The 10,872-nt window shown below is 41.2% G+C and overlaps 1 protein-coding gene across 4 annotated transcripts in view; it reads left to right on the top strand.

Annotated features, from left to right (window-relative positions):
- Positions 1-1,563: 1,563 nt before the first annotated feature.
- ACOT12 (acyl-CoA thioesterase 12) overlaps positions 1,564-10,872 on the top strand; it is a 39,881-nt gene continuing 30,572 nt past the window's right edge. For all 4 annotated transcript variants that reach the window (XM_061621766.1, XM_061621750.1, XM_061621758.1 and 1 more), the window contains exons 1-3: positions 1,564-1,819; positions 6,976-7,045; positions 10,329-10,389. In XM_061621766.1, the coding sequence (XP_061477750.1) occupies positions 1,702-1,819; positions 6,976-7,045; positions 10,329-10,389 (249 nt within the window). In that variant the 5' untranslated portion in view covers positions 1,564-1,701. The remainder of the gene's footprint in view (positions 1,820-6,975; positions 7,046-10,328; positions 10,390-10,872) is intronic.

The following is a 10,872-nucleotide window of genomic DNA, read 5'->3' as shown; positions in this document are numbered from 1 at the left end:
GGAGTGGGTAGGGGAGGAGAAAGAAGGAAGAGGGGAAGAGAGGAAGAAAGGGAGAGGAGAGGGAAAGGAAGGGAAAGGCAGGTCTGATCATTTGCGTGCTTACTAAGTTCAGTGGGATTTACTTCTGTGCAATCATGCTTAGGATAGGTAAAACTGACTTGGGGGAGGAAGGAAGGGGGAGGGGAGGAGATTGGATGGGTAGGCACTGGGCAGAGGAGAAGCCCCTTTCCTTTCCAAAAGGAAACCATTGTGAACAGTATCATTCTTTTTCAGGGTTTCCCCCACCTTAGGTAGGCACATGTAGCCTCCCACCCAAATTTAAACCAAAGCTGTCCATGGCCACATCCACACCAGACCTTTATTTCAGTTTAGTCATGGCTTCCCCCAAGGAATACTGGGAAGTGTAATTAGCAAAGGGTGCTGAGAGTTGCTAGGAGATGCCCTGTTCCCTTCACCAAACTTCAATCAGAGCAACTGACTATTAAACCACTCTGGCCACTGGAGCTCTGTCAGGGGAATAGGAGTCTCCTCTCAGCATCCTTCACAAATTACACTTCCCAGGATTCTTTGAGGGAAGCCATGATTGTCTAAAGTAGAATAAAGGTCTGGCGTGGGTGTGGCCCCAATTAGCCAAGCCAAGCAGCTGTGAGTCTAGCTTTTAGAACACTGACAGTTGGTTCTTACTGAGCATGATTCGCCTTATCATTGAGTTCAATGCTAAATTTCTTAAATTAATTAAAAATCAGCCAGGCATTGTTTTTAACTTTTAAACTGCAGAAGATGAAGGTCAGAGTATGGGGCAAGGTCAGTAATAAGATTACAGGTACTCTGTGAACATGGCTGATTTTGAGATTATGAGAACTCTGACAGAAAAAGTCCCAAAGGAGTCTGGTTTTCTCTCTTTACACTTTAAACTCTCGATTCTCTCTGTTTTGTGTATCACCATGAAAATTTAGAGGGTTGTTAAGCAAGCGTTTCTGATTTCCGGACTATAAGTTTTGTAAGGTTTTGTTTTGAAATGAACTTATGGGAAGCATCAGAATGGCATGGGGGTATTTTGAATTTAACATTGCGGAATGTGAAAAATCCATGCTGACTATAGTATACAGACATTCTTGTGGCTGTAAGATTAGGTTGTCTAATCTTAGCAGGGGTGTGGCTGTAAGGGGGCATAGCTGTGACTAGCATGAAGGGCCCCTACACTTCTGAATTTGCCACTACATTACTGTGCAGCATCAATATCCCACCTTTCATGTTTGAAGGGCCAAGGTGAACCATTTTGTAGAGGTTGGCTCTCCCACACTTACACATTTTAATTATTTTAGGGAAACCTTAAAAAAGTCAGAAAGGGCAGGAAACAGTAATCCTGCTCCCTCTGCAGCCACCTCACCCCCAGTAGGGGTAGAAAGGTGAAATCCCCTCGCCTCTTGGCGGCTCCCTGAGTGGTGCCAAGGGCTGAGAAAGCAGGCGAAGGAGGGCGCTGGTTCGCCGCCAAGCCAAGGGCACTGGCGGCTTCTCTCCCCTTGACGCCCAGGACTATGCGCCCTGCCCCTAATTACATATTAGCCTGGTAGCGGTCGGCAGCAGCAGCAGCAGCAACAACAACAGAAATGGGGCGGGAATGCGAAGGGCCAGGATGACTCTGTAGGAGCGGGCGGCAAAGGCGCGCGAGGCCGAGAAGGTAGCGGCTTTGCTGGCGTCATGGCGGGCACGCAAGTGCACATGTGCCAGACCATATTTCCCTCTCACGCTAACCACCTCGGGGAGCTGAGCGCTGGGCAACTCCTCATATGGATCGACACCACGGCCTGCTTGGCTGGTAAGCGCGAGCGCCCTCCCCCTTCTCCCACCCCCTTCATCGCTCAGAATGGCCGCAGCGAGGAGCCGTCTATCCGCGACGCGTAGCGGCTATGGTAGCTCTCTCTTCTCCGGTGAGGTCCGAAATAGCGACAATGGTTGGCACGCTCTCCCCAGTCACAGACCTTCTCTGCCTTGCCAGAGTTGCATGACACAGGCAGAAAGTCAACTGATGCAGCTTTTATCTACCTAAAGAGATGAAGCTAGGGAGCAAGCTTCACCTGCTGGACTTTCGCTTGTCTGTAAAACAGAAGACAGCAAGCCATCAGCTGATGAAATTACTTCCTCCTTTACATACTGTGGAGAGAGAGGATTTGTAGTGTCTGTCAGTAAGGCCAGGTTCCAATTTACCTGGGAGGAAAGCTTACTGAACTCACTAGGATTAACTTCTAAGTAGACACAAATGAAATGGTGCTGTCAATTCTTTAGACTGCAATCCTGACTATATCTACACAGAAGTAAGTCCTATTGAATTCAATGGGTCTTATTTCCAGGTAGGTGGGTTTAGGATTGCAGCTTTAGTGATCTTTTTTGCAGATTAAGAACACAGAAACAAAGAGGCTCCCTTATACCTAGGCAGATCATTGGTCCATCTAGCTCTATTGTGTAAATGACTGGCAGCCGCTTTCCCGAGTTTCAGAGACTTTTGTCAGAGTCATTGAACTTTATTTGCAAATCCAATAAATAGCAGATACTGTTAAGCCCAAAAATAATGAATGATGTGTAATTGTTTTCTTTGTGTGGTATTGTTATAGAATTGTATGATGATTGTGCTTTTGCTTGCCCTTTCTAGAGATTTTTTCCTCCCTCAATAAGGATGGGGCATTTGTAGTACACAGTAGCTTCATGACTTATTCTGTTGGTAAACTATCACCAGGGGTTTAACACCTTAAGACTATCTTTAAAAAATAAATAAAACATAATTGCTTTTCTCTCTTCTGTTATATTTATGTATTGCCCCAATTACTGAGTTTTATCTTTATTGTCACAACATTCCTATGAGGTAGGAAAGAGTAGTTAAGCCATGGTTCGTCAAGCATTTTGGGCCCATAGGCAAATTTGGAATTTGGAGAGAGTGCCATGGGCACCACCCCTTTAGTAGATGCTCTTCTGGCTACTGTGGATCATTACCCCCCAAAGTCAGAAACAAAGAATGCGTGCATGCACGCACGCACACACTTTGCATTTTCATGGGGTCTGGACAAAAGTTGGATCCAGTAGAATTAAAACAGATCCTCTTGAATTTCTATGATTTTACATGCCCCCCCAAAAAACACTGTGAAATTAAACCTTATATTAGTAGGCTGCACAACAAACAGCAGGGATCTACTGCTTGCTAGTACACACAACAAATGATGCAAAGCAGGGATCATCATGGATCTTCATGATTTTTACTAAAAATGACAACAAAGCAACTAACAACTCATAGAACACATATGTGGACAGAGAGGTGACCTATGAATTGATGGTTTTGAGGGGATCTCTTGTAAAAATAATGAAGATCCATAAGGATCCAGGAAGGTGAGGGGGAGAGAGAGAAGACTCAAAGGCTTCTTGAGTACCAGGGAAAGTCCCGAAGAGGGCCATTGCACCGATGGGCATCACATTGGTAAGTCCAGTGTCAAGCCGTATTTTACAAAGCCAGAGCTGGGATTTACAAACAGGATTCAATAAAAGCTTATATTGTCTTCTCTGAACTTATACAAAACAACTATTGAACACTCTATCCACCAGGCCAGTTTCTCCATGGAGATTAGTATATTGTTACAGCTGTTGGATGACATTCCTTTGTTAATCCAGTTGCTTACTAATAATCAGGAATGATTGGTTGAAGTTTTTTCAGTGGTAACTAATGACTGGAGTTGTTTTCCTGACTGGACAGTTTGCCTGTGAGGTTGGATCTGAGACCACTGATCTGCCAGGGAGTCTGTGTAGCAGAAAATACATTTATTTGCATCTGAGACATGATGGAGAGAACTGAGAGTATTTAGCTGGAGTTGGCCAAAAATGAGGCATGGTGCAAGTGCCCTGTTTGGAAACCCAATGTAAGATTAGCATATGTACTGCCTGTTTCCAGTATTGGTGCTTGCCTATTTGCAAGGAAACAAAAGTCCCCAGTCTCTCATCCAAAAGTCTCCCATCCAAAGGAAATGAAACCATGCAGTTCTGCCCCTGGACTTCTAACCGGGAGAGGGCGGAACATTTAACAACAAGGTTCAAAAAATTGTTGCTTTGGTCACATCCACCCCATGCATTTAAGGCACATTTATAGCACTTTAATAGGCATAGCTTCTCCCCAAAGAATCAGGGACCTGTAGTTTACCCCTCACAGAGCTATAGTTCCCAACACCCTTAACAAACTACAGTTCCTAGGGTTCTTTGGGGGAAATTGCACATGAAAGATATGGTGTAGATGTGACCTTTGTTTTAAGTGAAGGGCCAGCATGGTTTAGAACAGTAGTCCTCAACCTTTTCAGACCAAGGGCCCACCTTTCCCTCAAACATGCATTTGGGGACTCACTTTTTAATTTTAGACCATATATTCAATTGGTGGTAGTGTTGTTGCTACAACCCACCAGTTGAAGACCAATGGTGAGAAGGCAGATAATTAAATTTAGCTGCGTGGGACCTGAGTCCACCCCTCCCCCCAAGGTATTTATCTCAGAGGTGTGCAGAAGATAGCTCACGCAGTAGACTGAAAAGAGTTTCTGACTCCCAGTTGTTTAACAGTGGCAACAGTTGGGCTTCCTTAAATTAGGCTTCTGAAATGAAGAAAGCTTTGAGTAACCAGAAACAGACTTCTCAGAATGTGCTCAGAGGCACACCTTGTATGTGTTTTGCGCTTGGTTCTGGGGTTCTAATTTTTAAAAAAGAAAACCTCTGATAATCCTGAAGCCTACACACCACTAATGTACCTTACAGGGTTATTCTGAGAATGAAATGGAGAAAAATCTATAAATGTCCTATGCTTGGAGGAACAGTAAGGTATAAATGTCACAGATAAATAGAAAAGTTTGCCATCTCTGCCTCACCCAAGAGGATATAATCTAAATTATTTCAAGCACTATCTGAACCAGTACCATTTTATCTATCCCACAGATAGCCCATTTTCATGTTCATAGTTGCTTTGAAAGAGGATTAGGCTATCAATGGCTATCAGCCATGTTGACCATGTTCTTCCTCCACTGTCGGAGGCAATACGCCTCTGAATACCAGTTGCTGGGAAATGCAAGCGGGAATATTGCTGTTGCATTCAGGTCCTGCTTATGGACCATAGGCATCCAGTTGGCTACTGTGAGAGCAGGATGCTGGACTAGAACAACCTTAAATTTGTTCCAGCAGGGCTCTTCTTATGTGATTACTGCTGCCAATGGAGACTTTGTTGCTAGAGTTGAATTGCTTTATAGTGGTTCTTAAACTTCTTACCGCACTTTTACTCCCATTTTTATTACTGCTGTCTCTTATTAGTTCATTTTTAACAATCCTTCAAGTCATTTTTATGTAGGTATCTCCCAAAGATAAGCATTTTAACAGCATTTTTTTAAAAAAATGCAGTTTTATATACAGTATCAAAAATATATATAGAATAATATAATGCCTTTAATATCTGTATTATATGATGGATATGCCCACTTCATTACCATGACTTGTGTGTAGACAAATGACATAACAGTGTTGGTGTACTGAACCTTGTACCATCGAACAAACCTCTCAGTATATTTGAGCATGAGATTTCCATCTGAAAGGATGGCAGATTTTGGCTCACCTTGAATAGTGCAGTGAAGTGTATACTTTCACACAGTAGAGTGATAATTGCTAACACAGAGATTTACCTGCCCTAGGAAGAAGAGTGCATGGGGCTTAATTTGTTTTGAGTACTCTACTATTGAAATGTATCTACATAATCAGACTAACTGTTATTCTAAAAGGGACTTGAATCCAGACATACAATTTAGTTTGTCTGTGTTTGCTTGAAAAGATTTTACGGATTTTATCAGTTCTTTTAATCACAATTATCTTATATATATTTGTTTTTAACAATTTTGTGGATTTTAGCTTTTATTAATAACCTTATTATGTATGCAACTTAAAGAATTTTGTGATTGTATAGTATATATCATAGGAAATTCTCAATTAAAAAAAGAGAGATTTATTTGTTTATTAAATGTATATCCCACCCTTCCTCCAAGACTGAGCACAGGGTGGCAAAAAAAAACCCCACCAAAAGTACCTTAAAACATCTCAAAAACAAAAAACTTTAAAAGATATTAAAACAAAACATCTTTAAAAACATGTTAAAACAAAACATTTTAAAAACATTTTTAAAAACAACTTTAAAAGCACAGACACAGACTAGCATAAGGTCTCTATTTAAAAGGCTTATTGAAAGAGGAAGGTCTTCAATAGGCACCGAAGAGATAACAGAGACGGCGCCTGTCTAATATTTAAGGGGAGGGAATTCCACAACACTAAAGGTCCACTTCCTATGTTATGTGGAATGGACCTCCTGATAAGATGGTATCTGCAGGAGGCCCTCACCTGCAGAGCACAGTGATCGACTGGGTAAGATGATCTTTCAGGTATCCTGGTGCCAATTTACATAGGACATTGTACACCAAAACTAGAACCGCTTCGTCCAGTAGCTAATGGGCAGCCAATGCAATGCTTTCAGCAGTGGGGTAACATGTTGGCAATACCCTGACCCAGTGAGCAGTCACACTGCTGCATTTTGCACCAGCTGCAGATTCCAGACCAACCCCAAGGGCAGCCCCACATAGAGCGCATTACAGTAATCCAGCCTGGAGGTTACCAGTGCATGGACAACAGTGATCAGGCTATCCCAGTCCAGTTTTGTGATTAAGCAATCTAGAAATCTTTCTAAATAAATAAATACAATTTAAAAACACATTTTGGGGGATATATGCTTGTTGGGAAGCTGCGTCAGAACTAGTGTATGTAATGTAAAGGCAGTAAAATAGTCATAGGATAATAGTGTGCATATTTAGAAGGAATGCATTGTATATGTAAAGTGTCCCTGATAATCAAATTCATTGTGTTTAAAAGCATGCTGAGAGAAAATTGACTGATATTTGTAACTGTCCCCCCCCTTCTTCAAAGCGGAAAAGCATGCTGGCATTTCCTGCGTGACAGCATCAGTGGATGACATACAGTTTGCAGAGACTGCCAGGTAAAACTTTGCAGTTATTATCAACACTTACCACTGTATTCTTTTATTTTATATGTAACAGAGATTAACCAGAACATATAAAATTGGAAAAAACAATCCTAGGAACATAGGATGTGATTCCCTAAGAGTAATAATTCCCCTAGGGCAGGCATGGGGAACCTTTTTCCTACGGGATCTCCGGGGTGGGTTAGGTTTTATACTGTACTAGTGTAGGATGGTTTAGATGATTTGATATTATATTGTGATTGTTATGTATATGTGGATATTGTATTTTATATTGTGTACGTCGCCCAGACTGTCCGTTAAGTCGGACAGATGGGTGACTAATAAATAAAAGTTTATTTATTATTTTATTTATTTTTCAGCCTGAGAGCTACATCCTCTCATGAGCAACCTAGGGGCCCCATAGCTATGGTTGGATGGGCAGATGCAGAAGTAGGCGGAGAATGTTACCTTTGTATTCCAGCCATGCAAATATTAGATACACATCTCTCCGTTCAGTAGCATTATCACAGTCCAAGGAAACATGCCAGCCAGACAAAGGCATTCAAGGAGGGCATGGGTGAGGGGCATGGCCCAGGGAGAGGTGGGTAATGTGGGGAATTCAGATAGAGAAACCTGCCATAGCAGCACAAATTTGTTTGCTATGAGATGAATGCACCCATTTCCTGAGAAGGTAATTTTTAAAAAAATCTTACCATTTTCTTTCTTGATCTGACAATAAATGGCATTCATGCATAAGAAGTCATAAATTAATATTTATTCCATTTTTAAAGATTATACTTTTAATAGATTCATAGTAGTACAAGGAGTTCAAGAAATAGATCTTGCTTTTAACTTCCTGAAATGAGAGGGTTTCTTTCCCCATCTAAAGCTAATAGCTAGCTATTTGCCAGTCAAGTGTTTGTCTCAATTGTTAATGTGGGGGAAAGTCTGACAGTTTTATAAAGTTATCCTTTCACCTGAGTGTTAATTAATTTAAAAGGCTATAATTAATGTTAATGTTCATTAAATTTGAAAACTGAGATAACATTTCTTTCTGCTATGTTATGAAAGGATGCCATGACTAAAAATACAGTGATTAACTTCTGCAGGATTTTAGACTGTCAGTCTGTGTGTTTTCTTGAGTAGCAAGGCATCGAGGGTTTATGAAATATTTACTAAATGGGACAAGTCTGTGAGCACAAATACATATGTAAGTGTCATATCTATGCACAGCAAGGTCATCTTGTTGCAATTATTTCTGATATGAAGAAATTATATATCTGCAGTGATGTTCCAATTGTAGTATTATGTGGATTCTTCACTTTTCATGTGGCTATTTCAATCTTATGCATACTTGGTAGAGATCAAGCCTTACTGACTGCAACAGGGCTTTCTTCTGGGTAAACATGCATATGCTTAGATTGCATATGCTTAGACTCTCCAGGCTATTTTAAGTATCCTCCCCTCAAAAACAAATTGTTACTGTGCCATGTTTTTATGTTCCTTACTTGTCTTTGAGATGGTTAGAATTTTTGAATATCTGTAAATATGTTATTTATATGTGATACCTATTTTGGTGTTCTTTTAGAGAATAAAATTTCCACCATTTAAGCTGCCTATGGGGGAAAAACAGTTTTTTACACATTAAACAACAAACCACTGTTCTTACATTGGGTGAATTCATGAGCACTGTCTATTTTACATATGTTTGTAGTTTAAATTCTTTTCCCTCTTTTTGCATTTTCTTCATGTACCCTTTCTGAGAGCATTCAGTCTGCTGCACTTCAAAAGGCCCTCATCAGTTACAAATGAGAATGCAATGGTCTGTGACACAGCAGTGTTCCTTGAATTCCAATTCCCAGGGTCTATGTTCAGAGCAAGTGACTTTCAGGATGCTCTTCAATAGTGACAGTGGAACTTCCGATGTATAAACAGAATTATTAACCATAGACAGAATGTCACTGGCCTTACAATGACTCTTCAGAGTGGTTATATAGTGTTCCGATAATGTACATACTCCAAACTGCAGGGGCTCAAGGTTCTAGAGAACGAGAGTAGATCCTAAACATTTCAGGGAAATATCCTGAAAAAGAAAGGGTTTTCCTGGTGCGGTTAGAAGAATAAGCCTGAACCACATAGCCACTGCTTCACAGAACTTAGGGGGAAGGAACTTAGGTTGGTGATAGCATGCATGTTTGGCATGCCAAAGACCCCAGGTTTAATCCCTGGCATCACCATTTAAAAAGGATTAGGTAGCAAGGTCTGCCTAAGACCCTGTAGAGCCATTGCCCGTCAGAATAGACAATGCTGGGCTAGACAAGTACTCTGACCTGGTGGAAGGTACTTATGTTCTTAAGTAAGTAATGGGCAGAAAAGCAGCCAAGTGGTTTGGGCTCCAAGCAGCAGCAACAACATAAGGACAATGTGTGAAACTTGCCTAGGGAATACACCAGCCTTGCAAAATAAGCCCATGAAAATTTCTGACATGCAAACATTTCTACTAGCATGATGAAGGCTGGCAGGGGAAGGACAAGGAGTTATATCCTTCCCCTAGCAACTAGAGGAGGACAGCCCACTTGGTTTCTATAGTAGGCACAGAGGACAGACAGAATGGTCCATCTCTCTTCTACTGGACCACTCGCTTGCTTAATGGAATTCCTTGTTACCATTAGTTACCAGGCAAGTGCTTAAATACAAGGCTGAGAACCCCTTTCTTTGTTAATACTTCACATGTCCCAGGTGTGAATCATAGCAATGAAAACAGACTCAGGTCCAGGTCAGGTCCAGCTTGGCTCTAATTAAGACCTGCTACACTCTCACTCACACACACACAGACACACACAGACACCATTGACAGTGGAATGAACTAGTCTGCCCGGTATCCTTAACATTAGCATCTGAGGAAATAGCAAAACAACACTGACCTGCATCCACTTATTCCAGCTATAGAAACCCCTTGCAATTTGTAGTTAGGCCAGAGTTTTGTTTAAAGTCCAAGCTTGGCTGTAGGCAGTGGGCAAAGGCTGACCAAGTATCAAGCATCAAGTAGACTTGATGGCCTTATAGGCCCCTTCCAACTTTACTATCATATGATTCTATCCTTCCTTACCATTGCTCAGCGCATACCCTGTGGAATCAGAATGCTTTATTCCTCTCCCTCTGTCTCAGGTATTCATGACTGACCCTGCAGTAGCCAGCAGTGTAGTGTTGTCATTGTTAGCTCAGGCCTAGTACAGCCCTGGCACTTCTTATAATATTGTGTTATATTATGAGATTATGATGCTTTTTCTGTTAATAGAGTTGGACAAATTATCAGCATTAATGCTAAGGTAAACCGGGCATTCACTACCAGTATGGAGGTAAGAATCTGCATTTGTTTGACTAGGTTTGTTTTAAGCTGAGATCACGTATGTTATTTAGGCAGAATGAAGCAAATCAAGATATGAATTCATTTTAATTCCTCTGTATATGACCATAGCCAACAGAATGTATTGAATGGGGCTCATGTCTCTTCTCTCACTAGCTTGTATCCTTTTCCCTACATCTCATAAGCATGTCTTGCTACAACCCAACATCCCTTAGCTGCTTGGAGCTACTGTCTTTCTCTCTGGCTGTCACATATGCCTCCATTCACCTTGACATTGTTTCAATCGATCCACTCCCCAAAAATCAGTCCTCTGATCATTTTTGTGGTCAAGGTTATCTCACCAACATTTGTACTCTTTATCTAGAACTATCGCTATCTTCTGTTTCAAATGAACCAATATCTGCAATTTTGCAAACTTTTAAAATGTTTATCTTCTTTTTGTTCAAAACATTTTGTCCCAACAGTTCGTTAGAGA

The sequence above is a fragment of the Rhineura floridana genome, chromosome 1, assembly GCF_030035675.1.
Source record: "Rhineura floridana isolate rRhiFlo1 chromosome 1, rRhiFlo1.hap2, whole genome shotgun sequence".
In the NCBI taxonomy this organism is placed as follows: Eukaryota; Metazoa; Chordata; class Lepidosauria; order Squamata; family Rhineuridae; genus Rhineura; species Rhineura floridana.
The sequence above is the reverse complement of the archived record's forward strand: the minus strand, read 5'-3'. Positions and strand labels throughout refer to the sequence as shown.